General features: G+C 43.9%; 1 protein-coding gene across 6 annotated transcripts in view; it reads right to left on the reverse strand.

Annotated features, from left to right (window-relative positions):
* Positions 1-1,826: 1,826 nt before the first annotated feature.
* LOC137424664 (uncharacterized) overlaps positions 1,827-18,742 on the reverse strand; it is a 140,223-nt gene continuing 123,307 nt past the window's right edge. For 4 of the 6 annotated variants that reach the window (XM_068112359.2, XM_068112360.2, XM_068112358.2 and 1 more), the window contains 4 exons: positions 15,871-16,338; positions 15,678-15,731; positions 13,425-13,514; positions 1,827-3,869 (listed from right to left, as the gene is read on the reverse strand). In XM_068112359.2, coding sequence (XP_067968460.2) covers positions 3,645-3,869; positions 13,425-13,514; positions 15,678-15,731; positions 15,871-16,338 — 837 coding nt within the window. In that variant the 3' untranslated portion in view covers positions 1,827-3,644. Of the gene's footprint in view, positions 3,870-3,933; positions 4,851-13,424; positions 13,515-15,677; positions 15,732-15,870; positions 16,339-18,742 lie in introns of those variants that run through there. The other 2 variants (XM_078775727.1, XM_068112361.2) reach the window with 1 other exon arrangement.

The raw sequence follows: 18,742 nt of genomic DNA on the forward strand, positions 1-18,742 counted from the left end.
TCGGGTCCTAAAATCCTGCTCTGCCGCTCTATCTCACCCTCTCTCTGTTCTTTTCACCCTCTCTTTTGCTCAAGGTCATCTGCCAGCATCTTGGAAATCAGCAAACATTACTGCTTTACACAAAAAAGGTGCAAAAACAGATCCTTGCAACTACAGACCAATCAGCCTGCTCCCAATTATCAGCAAAGTCATGGAATCCATCATTGCTTCAGATATCAAATCCTTCCTCTTCTCCAATGGCTTGATCTCTGATCATCAATTTGGATTCAGACCAGGTCATTCTACTCTGGACATGTTGCTTCTGCTGTCTCAGCAATGGATGGAGGTCCTCAATGCCAAACAGAAAATCAGAGCTGTCTCACTTGACATATCACGTGCCTTCGATACGGTCTGGCACCCAGCTCTGCTCACCAAACTCACCTCCTATGGTATTCAGGGAAATCTCCACTCATGGCTTGCGGATTTCCTCTCTGGTCGTAGGCAACGTGTGGCCCTGAATGGATTTCTCTCATCTTCCCTTCCTGTTCTGGCTGGAGTTCCCCAAGGTAGTGTTCTGGGCCCTGTGCTATTTCTGGTCTTCATTAATGATCTCTCCGACTCTCTGGAAAATCCTCTCTATCTCTTTGCTGATGACTCCACTATCTGCCGCTCCATTCCTCATCCCTCAGATCGGCAGTCTGCAGCCTCCTCACTCTCTGCAGACCTGGACAAAATCACAGACTGGTCAAACAAGTGGAACATGTCTTTCAATCCTGACAAATCTCACACTCTTACAATGTCTCTCCGAAAGGACCGACTGGACAACCCTCCCATCTACTTTCTCAACAATCCTCTCCAAGAAGTTCTGTCGCTCAAGCTTTTGGGTCTCACTATCTGCCATGATCTTTCTTGGGAAAACCACATTTCCAAGCTGGCCTCCAAAGCCAGTCGCCGACTGGGCATCCTCCGTCGTGCGAAGTCCTTCCTTGGCACACCTGAGCTCCTCACCACATACAAGGCTTTCATCCGCAGCTCAATGGAATACTGTTCCCCCCTCTGGGCTGGTGCTCCTGCATCACACCTTGCTCGGCTTCACGCTGTTGAGGCCAAAGCTTTCAGAATCATTGGAATCTCCTGCGATGTAGTCAACTCCAAGGGCCTTTCACTCACTCACCGCAGGCAGGTTGGTGGTCTTTCTGTCTTCTACCGACTCCTCTCTGGCCTTGCTCCCCCAGCTCTCTCTGTGCTCTGTCCCCCCAATATTCCTTCAGGTCGCACAAGATCTGCCTGCAACCCTCTTATGGTTAAACTGCCAAAGTCTAGGCTCTCTGCTCACCTTCACTCTTTCATTCCCCTTTTCTCCCACCTCTGGAACAAACTCCCCCACTCCCTTCAATCCCACTCCTCCCTCCAGGTCTTTAAAACAGCTGTTCACCACCATCTCTTATCTTCCCCCATCCAAAACCTTGATCTTTTCTACCCCCGGTAATTCACCCCAGAGTCCTTGCAGTGTTCATATGTTTTATTCCTCTCCCACCTCCCCCCAAGTCCTCCCGATGTCCCTGCTCTCAAATGTTGTGTTTGTGTCCTTCCCCCTCTCTCCCCATCTTGTCTGCCGCTCCCCTTGTTTTTTGTGTTTTGTGTGTCGGTTTGTCTTTTTGTGTGATTAATGTTAGCTCTTTCACGAGCCTCGATCTTGTATACAAAAAAAAACAAACAAACAAAAAAAAAAACAGACATGAGTGAAAACATAACCTCCATCCACCTTCGGTGGCGGAGGTAACAGGTGTAGAAAAGTTCAACATAAATATGTTTTTCTCATAAATATTTTGGTCTTCGTAACAATCATGGGTGCCATCTTGAATTTTTAATCAAAGGACATTTTCAAATTTGTATCAATATATTTGAAGGTTACTTGAATGAACTGGTAAAGTTGACACTATGCCCTAAAACAGATTTTGATGCATTCAGATCAAATTTTACTCGAGCAAATCTGGTTAACCATATTTTGGCATGAGCGAATTTGTCCAAAATTTCCTCTTGAGTGTGCCTGCCACATTTTAAAGCTAATTTGTGGAAAAGTCTCCAAGTAGATTTTTGTCATATTCATGAGACATTTTTACCCTACAAACAGCCTTTAAACCTTTCGGGAGATAAAAGTCTTTGTACCACACACATTGGTGTAACGGTTAGAGCATCCGCTCCGAGTCTGGGAGCTCAGCGGTTCAAAGTCATTATACCAAAGTCATTAAAAACGGTACATGCTGCTGCCTTGCTTAAGGTTAAGTATTTAAAGATTAAGAGCACGGACAATCCCCATAGCTTGGCATTCATGGGGAGAAGGAAATCCCTCCTTAGGAAATGCCCCCCCTGAGTGCGGTGAGAAAAGCGGCGTCATTGTTGTGATGTCGCTGGTACCCAGAGTACCCCGGGAAGTGACGGAACTTCCCCCAAGCTCAGTGCCCGTGTTTGTCTCTTCTAACAGTCCTGTATTTTGACTCGTGTATTCGTCCGAAATGTACGTGTGTGTGAGAGGTGTGCACTATGAGCCTTAGATATTTTTTTAAAAGTCAAATAAAAGTATGTCAGCATTTGACCCATAAGAATAATGGCAAAATGGCAAAATGGCAAAATAGGCAAAATGGAATAATGGCAAAATGCATAGAGGGGAAAGATGTATCAAATCAGAAATTTGATCACAAATGGCATGATTATACTTTTCTCAAATCCGTCGGAAAAGACAATCTTTCTCAAATTTACAGGAAGTTTGCCATTGCCGATATCGCTCCAACCTGTTAGAGGTTTTTCACCTTAGGTCAACCCGACACTGAGGTAATTGATCCAAGCATGAGATATGCTTCACTGTTGCTGGGGCTTTGCCCATGGCCACCTCTGGTTTGCTTCACAATTAAACTCGCACAAATCACAAGGGATTTGACCCAAAACAAGCTGAATCAGCCAGCTATAATCCAGTAATTCGCACTGAGTAAGCATACTCATCTTCTTGAGTTAATCTCCCATGATGCACCATAAGCCGATGAAGTCGTATCCCTGTTTCTCATATCTTTACAAGAGATTTTTGAGTCAAGATGAGTCAGATGGTTTCAAACTCAACCAATGGAAGAGCAAACGTGGTGCATTTTCAAGTGTGATTAAAAATGCCTGAAATGATGTTAAACCATTCGAAATTCACCTGGGACTTACACCGCACACCCCTCTACTCTTTCGCTTGGGAATGAGTCGATTGCCCATGGAAAATCACCTGGAATATTTGGACACGCTAGTCACCTCAGCATGATGTGGCCGGCTTTACGCCAGATTTGGTTGCTCTATCAAAACCAATGTGGTTCAGTTGCAACCACAAAAATAACTTTTCCTACGAAAGGTTCTTCAACTTAAACCACGCAGACTTTAAGTCGTCTGGTGCCACAAATTTACACTGAGATGTGTCGTGAAGGTTGGACCTTAACTTGGTGTGCAAAACGTGGCACAAATACCCGAATACAACCAAAGCAAACTGTGATACTAATGGCTCACCCAGATACGGGTATAAAAAGTGCTCCTTTGCAACTGTTAAAATGCGTACTGGGGTGGGGGGAGGGGATCAGAGGTTATTTTATCAAAATGAAATAGTGTTCGGTATCATATCCCTGAGAGTGAAACGGTCACATCTCAGCTCGTCGCAAAGTGTCTCGATTGTCAGGAGCCATTCCGTCAAATTCTGGGTTATCATCCTCCTCATCTTCCAACTCCTCCTCTTCGGAATGTTCAGGTAATTCCTTAATCCCATTTTTGAGTTCTTCATCTCCCTCCTCGACCTCTTCCCCTTCCTCCAAACCTTCCTCCCCTTCGTTACCATCATCTTCTATGTCCGGTAATCCAAGCTTTGGCTGAGAGAGAACAGGTACAGTAAACATCGGTTATACATAAAAGAAAACGTTTCTGAGTCTGTGCTCAAGTTTAGCAATAATAAATTTAATCACGAGCCAATAATTCAGACAGCTTCTAAAGTACAGAGTGGCCACAAAGTCCCTATGCACGCAATTGGTATTTAGTTTGAATTTATCTGTATGCTCCTATCCATTCTCCGCACAAATTTGAATTTTTCTCCATGTTCTTCTGGACATCTTCCATGTTGAGGGTTGGAGGTCATAAAAGCAGCCACTGACAGCTGTTTTGAGGTCTTCAACTGTTGTTAGGCGGAGATGAGAAATTTCCTCTTTCGCAATGCCCCAAAGCGAGTTGTCACATGTTGTTAAGTCCGGACTTCGAGGAGGCCACACTATCTCAGATCTACGTCCAATCCATCGTCCACTGAATTTGTCGTCGAGATATTATCTAACTGCGAGAGCATAATGTGCTGTACACCATCTTGTTGCAGGATAGCTGTTGCCTTGAGACCTCTCTCACGCAGTTGTGGAACAAACCACGTTTAAGCATGTTCAAATAAGCAGTGTGATTGACACTTGTATTGAAAAAATATGGCACTATGAAGTGATCTTCTGAAATTTCTGCCCACATCATGAGGAGGACGCTGTTCAATTTCTTCATAAAAATGGATCGATTGCTGAGGTAAATAGCACACTCATCTGAAAAAAATATGCTTCGTCTTGATTTAATGGAGGGAAATCACTGCAGAAGAGCCTTGCTCTAAATCAAGTCAAATCAAAACACTCCCTGTTGAAAAAGCCTTCTTCTCCCATGCCCGCATTGTGTCGCGCGTAGGAGCTGGCTTATCGAACCTCTGTGAAAATCTTGTCCTTATGTCTTCAAAACTTGCTCCTTCTCATGCGTGGTTGTGAACCCAAACACAAGTAATCAGTCTCTCTTCTATCGTGTACTCACTGGTGTCCGTCATGCTGAAGCCGTACCTGGAAAACAAATAAAACAAATAAGTAACAGAGGACACACTATTATGCATAGGGACTTTGTGGCCACTCTGTACATATAGAATCTGATGTTAACCTTGCAGATCTCCACAGATGATTATCACGGCCTACTACCCGAAAGAGGCAGTGTGCAGTTAGTGGTTGCAAATTCGCAAAAGTTTATACCAACATCAGGTTTCGTACATCACTGTTTCTGCTTTAACGCTTCATCAGCAAGATAAAGAGCAACCTTATGCCAAAAAAGCTCTTAAAACTGAAGGACAACATGAATGTAGGTGTGCCAAAACTACAAAAACGTTACGTGGCAAAGCTGGGAGTGTAGTTCAATTTTACCCTGAACCAAGTTTGAGACAGTAATAGATATCGATTAATTTGAGTCGGCTTGTGGTTTTCGGAACCAAAATCCACAATAATGCATTTTCTGCTATAATGCATCTGCTAAAAATCAAGATAGCAGCAAGTGAGATAATGAAGATGTAGCCACGAATAATTATGAAATTTCTGGTCAAAGAAAATATCAAGCGTTTTGAAATGAGACAAATGGCTGCAGAGGATAGTGAAGATTGACCGTGAACGAACCCGGTATTTAAGCAGCACCATGGGGCAAGTTTTTCACAAACAAGGCGATAAATAATTTAAGAATAGTGTCCTACACTGATTACGTACAAGACCAAATTATATACGGAAGGTACACTACCGTTCAAAAGTTTTAGAACACCTCAATTTTTGCAGTTTTTATTGCAATTTACGCAGTTTAATGTCTCAATGTACTCTGAAATTAAGCACAGAACAAATAAACAATTGGAGACTAAAATAATTAATCATAGAATCATTTTGTTTAACAAAATTTAATTTAAATTTTTGACTCGGCAAAGTAGCCACCTTTTGCAGATATAACCGTCGAACACACTCGTGGCATTCTTTCTACAATGGAAATCAAATATTGTTCGGGAAGTTCTTCCCAACACTGTTGCAGAAGTTCCCACAAATGTGTTGCACTTGTAGGTTGCTTTGCTCTCACCCTTCTGTCCAGTTCATCCCAAACCCGCTCAATGGGGTTTAAGTCTGCAGACTGTGCTGGCCATTCCATGATTTCAAGCCTACCGTCTTGTTCTTTTCCTCGAAGGTAGTTTTGACAGAGCCTGGAGGTGTGTTTAGGGTCATTATCTTGCTGTAGGATGAACCCCTGACCAACTAGGCATATACCAGAGGGTATTGCATGGTGCTGCAAAATGCTGTGGTAGCCCTTTTGGTTCAGGGTGCCAGTCACTCTGTGCAAGTCGCCGATTCTGGATCCAGCAAAAGAGCCCTAGACCATCACGCTTCCTCCTCCATGTTTGACAGTTGGTGTCACACACTGAGGAACCATCCTTTCGCCTACTCGGCGGTGTACAAAAACCCTGCGTGATGAACCAAAGATTTCAAATTTTGATTCATCGGTCCATAAGACCTTCTTCCAGTCTTCAGTAGGCTACTGGTGGCGCTTCATGGCCCAGGCAAGCCTCTTTTTCTTATTTTGCCATCTTAGCAATGGTTTTCTTACTGCCACTCGACATGTCAAACCTGCAGCTCGAAGTCTTCTCTTCACAGTTGAAACTGAGACTTGCTTACTTCGACCAGTGTTAAGCTGTGCTTGAAGCTGTTGCCCTGTGAGCCACCTATCACGCAAGCTGTTGACTCTCAGAAACTTGTCTTCTAATTCTGTTGTGGCTTTGGGTCTGCCAGACCTCTTCCTGTCAGAGTTTCCTCCAGTTTCCAAGTGCCTTTTGATGGTGTAGGAAACTGTACTCACTGACTCCTTGGCTTTCTTTGCAATTTCTCTAAAGGAAAGACCTACACTTTTAAGGGTTCTAATGGTCTGTCTGTCTTCCTTCCTTTGTTAATTGCCTTTTTCTCTCCATTATGATAGCAATATACCACTTCCTGCAGTGCAATATTGTCCAAATAATGCTTCAGAGGGTGTAATAACAGTCTGTTCCAATACTGCTTTTATACAGAAAGGGGTTTGTAATCAAGTAATCAGTAGAGGTTGGGACACCTGTAGGAATTTTTTGCATCAACTTTCAAGGCTTAATTTACTTACATTGCTGCAGAACAGCTGTAAGTTGTTAACCCACTACTTGTTCCCTGAAGATGGCCTTTTTTTTTTTTTTACAATATAACTGTGCAATTTACATTATTTTCCTGTTTTTGCCAACCTAAACTTTTTTTAAACCTTGAGCAGTTTACTGCTTACCTTTGTACCATTTCAGGTTATTCACTGGACATTAAACTGTGTAAATTTCAATAAAAACTGGAAAAATTGAGGTGTTCTAAATCTTTTGACTGGTAGTGTACATGAATGCTTCCAATCCAATGGGACGAGTGTCTGTCCAAAGCTGGAGAATCCCTTGAAAAGTCTTCCTTTTTCTAAAACACATACAAGTTTAGTTGAGAGTCAAATTTGAACCACACTCAGATATAATAACAAGACAACAAAGAACAACAGGCATTTTAAGGCCATTTTCCCTGCAAGAGCGGGGGTTAGCCTTGCGGTCCCTATGACAATCTTCTCCATTTTGCCCTATTTTCTGCATCTCCCCTTGTTAACCTCCTTGCCCGCATTTCTTCTTCGACCATCTTTAGCCAAGTCTTTCTCGGTCTTCCCCGTCCTCTACTTTCTTCTACATTCATTTCCATCACTTCTCAACCAGTCACTTTCATCCTTCCTCAACACATGACCAAATCATCGCAAACTGTTTATCTTCACAGCATCCATCACAGGCTCTATTCCCATCAACTTTCGCAATTCATCATTTGTCATCCTCTCTCTCTCAACGATACTCCACACATCCACCGAACCATTCGCATTTCCACCCTTTCCAGCCTTCGTTGCTGCTCTACGTTCATTACCCATGTCTCGCTCCCATAAATCATAACACTTCTCATACATGCAGCATTGCAGCATACACGTTTCCCTTCAGCTTCAACGACACTCCCCTCCTCGTCAGCACGCCACTCAGTTCCCGAAACTTCTTCCATGCACATCTCACTCGAGCAACCGTTGCCGAGTCTGATCCACCTTCTCCATTCAGCATGTCTCCTAGGTAACAAAATGTTTTCACACCTTCCAGCTTCACGCCGTCTCCAAGATCCAACTCAACATTTCCTCCATCTGCAGCTCCCTCTGTGCACACCTTACACTTGAATGTAGCTGCCACACTGGTTAATGACCCTCTCAAACCACTACATTTTTGATGAACCCAGTCAGCGCACATTGTACATTGAATGGAATTCACTCTGACACCCTACCTGCACACAGCACATGGCCACTTCCCAGTTCTTTCCACCTCACCACATGCTTTACCACTTGCCATCACCTTCGTTTTTCCGATATTCACCTTCAGACCTTTTCTCTCCATACATTCCTTCCACTTGTTCATCTTCTCCTTCAGTCCATCCATACTTTCTGCAATCAACACCAGATCATCTGCATACAACTCCCATGGTAAACCCTCCTTTACGTTCCGAGCCAGCACCTCCATCACAGCTACAAATAGTAGTGGACTTAGTACCGACCCCTGATGCACTCCTACCATCACCTCAAACTCACCACTGTTCCTGCCCTTCATCCTTACGCGCTCTTTTGTACATTGCCATCACTACTCTGATCAACCATTCCTCCACGCTTAACTTCCTCAATGCCCATGCCACTACTTCACGTGGAACCCTATCGAATGCTTTCTCCAGATCAACAAACCCAAGAAACAACTTCTTCCTCCTCTCCATGTACTTCTCCTGCAACTGCCTCACAATTAAAAGCGCGCCTGTCGTTCCTCTTCCTGCAATAAATCCAAACTGCATTTCGTCGATCTTCACTTTCTTCCTTATCCTCCTATCCAACACCCTTTCGAATACCTTCATTCCATGCTCCAATAACTTTATCGCTCGATACGAGCCACAGTCCAGAGGGTCACCTTTCCCCTTGTATAGAGGGACGAGGGTACTCAGTTCCCAAACCACTAGAATGCGGCCTTCTTTCACCACCAGATTGCAGATCTCTGTCATTCTCTTCACACCCCAATTTCCCGCTGCCTTCAACCTATCTCCCACAAGTCCCGTCGGCCCTCCCGCTTTTCTACTCTTCATTGCTTTTATCACTTCAACTTCCTTCTCGGTTATCTTCTCTGCCGGTCCTACAACTGGGTTACTCTCTATGTTGCCATCCCATTCATTCTCTGCATTCAACAGTATTTCCATATATTTCTTCCATCTTCCTTTAATTCCATCTGAGTCCACAACGATTTGTCCCACTTCATCCTTCAAGCAACTCACCCCCATCACATCACACCTCTCTTTCGCTATCTGCTTTGCAATCCTGAATACCGCTCTCTGACCCTCTTCCAAATCCAAGAGTTCTCCAAACATTTTCCTACATGCCTCCTGCGCCTTTGCTACCTCTTTCTTTGCAGCCTTCTTGGCTGCCTTATAACTTTCATGCTCTGCCTTTTCTGCCCCCATACCCTTCGCCTTCTGCCACTCCTTGAAGTTCTTCCTCTTCTCGTCAATCTTCTTTCCAACTTCATCATCCCACCACCATATTTCCGAGTGCCTCGGTGGTCCTTTTGTCCATCCACATACCTCACCAACGGCACCCAACAGACGATCTTTCATTGACATCCAACCACTTTCAAGCTCAACCACATCATCCTCTACCATACTCAGCCTCTCTTTTAATGCCTCCCTCACTGTCACCTCTTTCAACTTCCACACCTTCATTCTCGGTTGGTACTTCACCCGCCGAGCTCTCCTCGCACCTTTCACCCTTGTGTCGCAGCCAACCAAGTGGTGCTGTGAAACGGCCTCCTCTCCCGGGATCACATTTGTGTCCCGGAGTTGCCCCCTATCTCGCCTACGCACCAGCAGGTAGTCAACGGTTGTCGTCGACCCACCTGACGTGTATGTAACAAGCCTATTATCGTCTCTCTGGAACTGAGTATTATAAATCAACAAATCAGCTCCATCAGCCAACTCCAAAATCCTTTCCCCTTCTCCATTTCTCTCCCCATATCCGTAACCCCCATGAACTCCCTCAAAACCGTCCATACTCCTTCCCACATGTCCATTTAGGTCTCCTCCTACCACAACAACTTCCTTATCTTTCACGTTTTCCATCAGCTTCTTTATTGCACACCAGAACTTGTCCTTCTCTTCATCGCTCCGACCAACCTGCGGAGCATATCCCGAGATGACGTTCACCAAGAGTTTTCCAAACATCATTTTCACCATCATCAACCTTTCACTCACTCCAGTCACACTCACCACACTGTCTACAAACTCCTCAGAAAACAGGACACCAACACCATTCATGCATTCTGGGCACCCTTGCCACACAAACTTGTATTTCTGTCCCTGCCTACCCTTCACCATTCTCCCACCACTTCCCTTCCATCTCGTCTCCTGCACACAACATACAGTCACGTGAAAAAGTAAGTACACACCATGTAAAGTTTTGACTTTTTCAACATATTTCAACATACAGCTATTTGATCTTCATTTCAACAATATTGATAGATAAAGGTGATATAATATAACAAATATCATGAAACATTTACATTTTGTAGTCCATTGTATAATTTAAATAAACATAAATGCAAATTTTGCATGTGGAAAAAGTAAGTACACCCTTGGCTCTAATAGGTGGTATTGCCCCCTTTGGCAGAAACAACCTCAAGTAGGCGTTTCTTATAACTGTCTACCAGTCTCTGACATCGACTGGGAGAAATTTTTGCCCACTCCTCCATGCAGAATTCTTTCAGCTGTGCAATGTTTGAGGGGTTTCTTGCATGCACAGCTCGTTTCAAATCCCCCCACAACATCTCGATGGGATTTAGATCTGGGCTTTGACTTGGCCATTCCAGAACCCTCCATTTCTTTCTTTTCAGCCATTCCTTGGTGGATTTACTGGTATGTTTAGGGTCATTGTCATGTTGCAAGGTCCACCTTCGGTTGAGCTTCAACTTTCGGACAGATGGCCTCACATTATCCTCAAGCACCCTCTGGTACAATGAAGAATTCATCGTGGATTATATGATGGTGAGCTTCCCAGGCCCTGATGCAGCAAAGCTGCCCCAAACCATAATATTTCCACCACCATGCTTTACAGTTGGTATCAGGTTCTTGTGGTCAAATGCTGTCTTTGGTTTTTGCCAAACATGTCTTCTGGTACTTTGGCGAAATAGCTCTACCTTTGACTCATCTGTCCAGAGCACATTGTTCCAGAAGTGCTGGTCTTTACATTGCTGTTCATTGGCAAACTTTAGTCTTGCCCTGATGTTCTTTCTGGATAGCAAAGGTTTCCTCCTGGCACACCTCCCCATGTAGATCAAATTTGTGCAGCCTCTTTCTAATGGTAGACTCGTGCACTTTGACATCAACAGTGGCAAGAGCTACCTGTAGGTCCCGTGATGACATTCTGGGGTTCTTCGAGACTTCTTTCAGCATCTTGCGGTCTGCTCTCAGGCTGAACTTGCTGGGGCGGCCTAGCCTGAACAAGTTGGCAGTTGTTTGGAATCTTCTCCACTTGTGGATGATCTTGCGGACAGTCAAATGATTGATTTCAAATTGTTTGGCGATCTTTTTAAATCCCTTCCCAGAATCGTCGGCATCTATAACCTTCTTTCTGAAGGCCTCAGAGAGCTCTTTTGATCTCGGCATGGTGACGCCGCACACTTCAACAACAAAGAGGAAACCAAACTAAATTTCTGTGGTTTAAATAAGACAGGTTCCTCCAAGATCCTCTCGAACGATGTTCTAATCATTTGCACCTGAGCTGGTGCACCTGATTCTAATTTTAGGTATTTGAAGTAGTGATAAATGTAGGGGTGTACTTACTTTTACCACATGCGAAATTTGCATTTATGTTTATTTAAATTATACAATGGACTACAAAATGTAAATGTTTCATGATATTTGTTATATTATATCACCTTTATCTGTCAATATTGTTGAAATGAAGATCAAATGGTTGTATGTTGAAATATGTTGAAAAAGTCAAAACTTTACATGGGGTGTACTTACCTTTTCACATGACTGTATGTCCACTCTTCTTCTGACCAATACTTCCACCACTTCTCCTGATCTCCCTGTCTTTGTCCCTACATTCCATGTCCCAAACCTCAGAAACCGATCTCCACGTCGGGCATCAGACGTTTTGTCGTCATAAATGGAGTGATTTCCACCCTTGCTTCGATCGGGTTCCCCACCTTGAGTTTTGACGAGAGGGAGTGGGGTCCCCCCACGTGGTACTTCGGGCTTTACCCTGCCCATATGTAGTTGTAATTGTCGTGGTTCTTTTTGAGGCAATGTGTTTATGGCCGGATGCCCTTCCTGACGCCAACCCTTTTAGTCGCCTCTTACGACACGCAGGGATACGGTGTACCGATTCTAAACTGGGGTACACACCGTGTAGATATAATAACGAGGGATAGAAAACAAATCTTGGGCAAACCACATGTGTAAGTTGACCTCCAAAGCCAATCCCCAGAGTTGGCATCCTCAGTCATGCAAAGGCCTTCCTTGGCAAATTTCAACTCTTATCCACATGCAAAGCTTCCATTCGCAGTTTGATTGAATACTGCTCTCCACTTTGGGCTGGCGCCAATGCCTCACAACCTGCTCAGCTTGATGCCAAGGAAACCAAGGCCTTCAAGATCATTGGAAACTCCTGTGATGAAGCTGAGTCTATGGGACGATCATTTTCACATCGTAGACAGGTCTCTCTGTCTTGTACCGTCTCCTTTCTGGTCTTGCACCCTCTGCTCTCTCCATGCTCTGTCCCCCACAGGCTTTTTCAGCCCCCCTCCAGATTTATGCAAGGCACATGTGGGTCTGTCATCAACCCCCTTCTGGTAAAACTCCCAAAATCCAAAATCAATGCTCACCTCCACTCATTTGCTCCTCTTTTTCCTGTATGTGGAACTAAGTTCCACTTTCCCTTCAATCTCATTCTTCCCTCCAAGACTTCCAGACAGATGCTCATCACCACCTCAAATCATCCCCCATCCAAAACAATGAACTTTTCTATCCATGTTACCCCCATCCTGAAGACCACCTCCTTCCAATCTTCCAGTTTTTCCTTCCTGAGATTTTGCTTCTGTATCCACCTGAATCCTCCCTTAGCCCTCATGCTTCACTACTTCCCTTATTTCTCCAAGTCTCTTTCTATTTTGTACCTCAACCTTGCTGTTGTTGCCCCCCTTTCTTTCTAGTATTCCTTCTGTTCTTGTGTGTCTTGATCCGGTGTTTGGGTTTTATTGGAGAGTTCTGTGTTGCAGCTCCTCCCAAAAGCCTAGACTTTGCATATATAAAAAGACAACAAAAATGTGAAAAAACAAAAATATGTCTGGCAAGGAAACATTTATTTCACAGACCTTGAATCATAGCCACTCAGAATTAACCACTACTTAATAGAAAACACTTAATATTAATGGAATTAACCACTCACTTGAACATAGATACGCCTTACACTATGTCCCCAGGCTTTGACTCAATAACCCAGCTAATTCTAGTACTCACGTCCAAAAGTAGGTTTCCATGGTCTCCGTAAGGTTCCTTGCCTGCCACTTCTTCTTCTGCGATCCCACCTCGTGGATGAATCTTTTTCTCCTGTGCTCGCACACACGGTATCTCGATGTGCATCCCCTTTCACAGTGCATATGTTTCATTTGCATGGTTTGAACACATTTCCTTTGGTGTGCCTTTTTTACTTGCAAAATCGAAGATTTTTCAAGTATATTGGTCGGTTGCGTTTGTGGTTCTGTCTGTTTGTTTGTTTGTTTGTTTGTCACCGGCCTACAGGTCACACTTTTCAACCGATCTTTACAAAAGTTCGCCAAATGATAGTTGGTCGAAAGCAAGAAGCCTATTGTTTTTGGGGTAAAAAGGTCAAAAGGTCAACATAGGCCAAAGGTCACCAACTTTGCTAAATTTCTAAAATCCTCAATTTCCATCCGATTGACTCGAAATTTGAAGAGGACTTGTATATCTGGTCACTGAATTCAACCACCAAGTATTTTTGAGGTCACCATAGGCCAAAAGGTCAACATGGGCCAAATTTCTAAAATCCTCAATTTTCATCCAATCAACTTGAAATTTGAAAAAGACTTGCATATCTGGTCACTGAATTCAACCACCAAGTATTTTTGAGGTCACCATAGGCCAAAAGGTCAACATAGGCCAATTTTCTAAAATCCTCAATTTTCATCCAATCAACTTGAAATTTGAAGAAGACTTGCATATCTGGTCACTGAATTCAACCACCAAGTATTTTTGAGGTCAACATCAGCCAAAAGGTCAACATAGGCCAAATTTCTAAAATCCTCAATTTTCATCCGATTGACTTGAAAATTGAACAGCATTTGCACATTGAGTCACGAATTAGGGAAACTAACTTTTGAGGTCAAAAGGTCAAAGGTCAACTCGAGGTCAACCTTCCAAAATCATCATTTTTCATCTGAAAAATCATCACTTTTCTTCCTATTGACCCGAGCTTTGATCAAGATTGTCAATTTTAATCTTGATGAAATGGACAATTTGCTGTATCCAAGTATCGTGCTCCGCATGACGTCTTCTTGTTTGTTTGTTCACCCAGTCGAGGCTCGTATCGGAGCTAAAACATTGATTGCATTGATTGAGAACAGGTATCCTATTTTTGAGGGAAGTGTATAATGAGGAGGAAGGTTGCAGTGTGTTGCACAAGGAGGTGCCATGAAGGAGTTATATTAAAAGTAGAGAGTTCATAGAACATGTTACCCCACACTGTCTTGAGAAACAAGGACATGGGCCGGTCTACGAGAGGAAAATTTGATTGGTAGTGATGATGTAAAATGCCATAATATTTTGGCCAAGTACTTCTAAATGGAAAGGTTTTGAAAATGCTAAAAAGGCAATTTGTCTTCTCGAGTGTCCAAGTACTGCATATAATGCAATTGCAATTAAATAAAGATTTTATAGGTCGTAGGAAAAAAATTCCTGAGGTTTACTGCCATTGATGCAGTGGATTTTGCACCACCTCATTTGACACATTACATTAGTTATTCGTGCCTGTTGTTTGTGTCCTTTATGAAGTCGCTAAAAACAGTAAGTTTCCTCGTTGGAATGATTTTCAATTTTGTTTGACTGCCAGACAATCAGACAGAGTAAGAAAAATTATCTCACTCCTCTATGCGCATGTTCAATTGGGATGCATTCAGAGACAAAGTAATGCTAAACGACAGGTTAATTTTCCCATTAATATTCCGATTCATGCTCAAAATCTAACATTCAATTGAAATTAAGTTTTTCCTCAATCATAAACTGTTTTTCATAGACAGAAGAACAGACTAAGAGAAGGGAACCAATACGGGACTTTCAAAATGAGGCATTTCTGCCCCGATTGCTCGGTAATTCCATGGCTTCACATGACCCCGATCGGGAGGCGAAAGTGGAGTGGTACACCTTGATCAAGGGTGACCCATTAGCGTAAAGATGGAAAGAGCACCTTACCTCATCAAACCCGTCGCCTTTGGTTGTTGCCTTCCTACAGGGTAAGGCAGCAATGGCTTTTAAATCAAAGTTTGCTTCTAAATAAGGTGCTTACCAAGGCCAATGAGCCTCATCTGCCGAAGCAACTGGTTTTAAGGCAACGGTGATTCGCCTTTCTACAGCCATTAGTGAGAACAACCCCACCATGAGAAGAGCAGTACGAGGCTAGACTGTCACAGGTTGTTGGAGGTACTGATCCATTTGGGTAATTTATAGATGGGCAACAATATAGGCTTACAGGCTTACCTGCTCTTGGCCATAGTCGTGTTCAGCTTCTGCCCAATGGGGATGTCTCGCCATCTGTATGGATCACAAAAAGACATTCGATCAAACTGTTCCGAACTGTGCCATAAATGGTACAGACTTTAGTGGAAATTTGAAATTTCCTTCTTCTTGTAAGGAATGTTTTCCCACCATTGTATCTTCCTACTATACCCACCACAAGCTGATCATCATTGTGCTGGATGTCCTCATTTGGAAGATAGTCTTCCTCTTCTTCTTTTGCATCCTCTTCCCCTTCATCTTCCTCCAATATATCCTTTTCTTTCCCTTCCTCCACTTCTAATAAATGCTGCTGCTCTTCCAGCCATTCTGCTTCATTCCCATGCCTATTATTCCCAAGCCCAATGTCATGTCTTGCCTCCCCATCTTGCCCTCGCCGTCCTGCCATTCCAAAAGGCAATGGTTGTCCAATCTCTTCATTCTCTTGTATCAATTTGTGCACACCAGCATTTCCATTTTCATCATCGATCTCATTTTGCTCGTCTTCCTCTTTTCTCACATCTTTCTGCTTCATCTCCCATTGGGGCCGCTCAACCTCCTCCAACCTTTTTGGAATCGCCATTGGACCTTGATGCCCCAAGTCTGCCCTGGGCCACTCTCCCCTTGCACCATGCTCCTGGACAGGCTGGAGACATTAAATAGGTTGCAAAAATATCACCTTTGAAAATTTTAAGACACATTCATATTTTCTGTAAAAACGTATCATGAAAGAATTCAACTCCTGAGACATCGATTAATAAGTCATCGGAAATCACATGGACTACGACCTTTGGAGAAGTATGAGTGGAGTCTAAATACCCTGCATTTGCAAATGCTTGCACGCCCTCTGTAACTCCTCTGAAGGTCAAATTGACCATTGTAACTCTTCAGAGGTTAATTAACTCGAAATGCAACCTTATCCTGCCCATTCTTTTACAATCTGCATATCTCTCCTTTTACAGCATGTGGTAAAATGTTGAAACAGACTTCCATTATATCAAGACCGTCTTATCCAACTCCCTGCCCTCGGGTTTGGACAGCTATGCAAATATCCCTCCCCTCTGTTTGGGATCATGAGGAATATAAAGACTGCTTCTTGAGACTGTTAGTTAGAGCAGACTATGATGGATGTTCGGCATGGGAGTGAGATTCGGACCTGAAGTGCGAAAGGAGAAGCGCGCCAGAGACGGCAGAGGAGTCCAAGTCCAGAAGCGCGGGGGAAGCCTTTGAGAGAAGTGCGAAAGGAGAAGCGCGCCAGAGACGGCAGAGAAGTTCAAGTCCAGAAGCGCGGGGGAAGCCTTTGAGAGAAGTGCGAAAGGAGAAGCGCGCCAGAGACGGCAGAGGAGTCCAAGTCCAGAAGCGCGGGGGAAGCCTTGAGAGAAGTGCGAAAGGAGAAGCGCGCCAGAGACGGCAGAGGAGTCCAAGTCCAGAAGCGCGGGGGAAGCCTTTGAGAGAAGTGCGAAAGGAGAAGCGCGCCAGAGACGGCAGAGGAGTCCAAGTCCAGAAGTGCGAAAGGAGTTGCGCCAGGGACGGCAGATGAGCTTGGAGTCCACCACCACCAGCTTTGAGACCACGCAGTTTCGACCCGCTGCGACGCGGGGGCCAGATTGCGGTGGCATCGGTAGCCGTCGAGGTCCCGCCCGACGTCCCGTACAGGATCAAGCTCCAGCTCCAGTTCCCGTTGGACCTTCCTCTCCTACCAGTCCTTCCATTCCTGCCTGCCATTTCCCCATTCGTGTGAGTTTGATTGTCGTCCGTTTTGTGTGTCTTGTCCTGGGTTAACTATGACTGTAGGTAAGCTAGCATTGCACTGTGTTGCATTGCATTGCATTGCATTGCATAATAAAACGATTCAATGAACTTTTGTATCAGTTGGTCTTTCTGGGTAAGATCCTTGAGTTCTCCCTCCACACTATAGTTATGTTATTTTTAAAATAAAAGTGGTGTTTCTCGTTCACTTCTGTGGTACAATTCAGCTCCAAATTAAACCATTAGGGAGGTCAAAAGATTGGGCATTCACTTGACCCAATCGACTGTCCGAGGTTGCATTATTATGAGCTCCATCCTCAAGGCATTGTAAACTGCCATCAGGAAGTGCATGACAGTATGTATGTACAACATACAACAAAAAGGGATGCATCCCACCATTCTCTTTCTTTCTCTTTCTCTTTCTCTCTCTCATGGCGTTGGTGGAAGCGGCCGCATATTTTCTCTTGGTCCTGGCTTTGGTCGTCGGAGGAGAACTTGTGGAGCTCGATAAACCTTTGCAACATCGGAGGAGGGGGTGTTTTTTCGCAGTGGTACTCTTCGGAGATGGAGGAGATAGCGAGCAAACAAAAGGAGGCTATTTTGTCTGCTTGCCTTATGCCAGTGGCTGGCTACGGGCGTGAATCTGCGCCATCTTGTGTGCTTCCCGTGCAGGGTGGCTATACCGCGGATACGACCATCAAACTCCTAAAAGCCTCATAGACCAGAGCTGAGTACTGGCCGTTTTCAAATACAAAGAACATTATTTTATTTCTTTATCATTCCCTTGTCTGTAATTGTGTCTGATTGGAGGATCCTCATTTAGGAATTTTAGTTTTACCTCACCTTTCATTTTCATCGTCTTGCAATTACTTTCATTAAATCATTTATTTTTGCATTTCAGTTTTGTATTGTAATTTTTTCTTGTCCTGTGCGTTTATTTGTTTGTGGTTTCGGAAAACCCTTGTCGCGTCCGTCTGTTCAATTAAGACAACGAGAACTCTGTTTCCCTCACAAGCCATATAAAGCGACCGCCATATTTTCGGCTCATACGCCTCGGAGTTAAAGCACGGTCGGCCTGTGGTGATATTGTCACCTAAGTTACAACCCTGGTGTTATTCTATTTACTGTCCACGACGTGGCCCCTAATAAGTGTTTGCCCGTTTAGCGCAGAAGGCAGTTCTGCGACATGTAATCCTATGGTATATCTGTGCCTCAGTAGAATGGTAAGGGTTCTGCATTGTGCGCTGCTTGCTTGCTTGCTTGAATAGATATCACCCGTATGCACCTGTAGTGTTATTAAT

Source organism: Myxine glutinosa, chromosome 4 (assembly GCF_964187855.1).
Source record: "Myxine glutinosa chromosome 4, kmMyxGlut1.1, whole genome shotgun sequence".
Lineage (NCBI taxonomy): Eukaryota > Metazoa > Chordata > Myxini > Myxiniformes > Myxinidae > Myxine > Myxine glutinosa.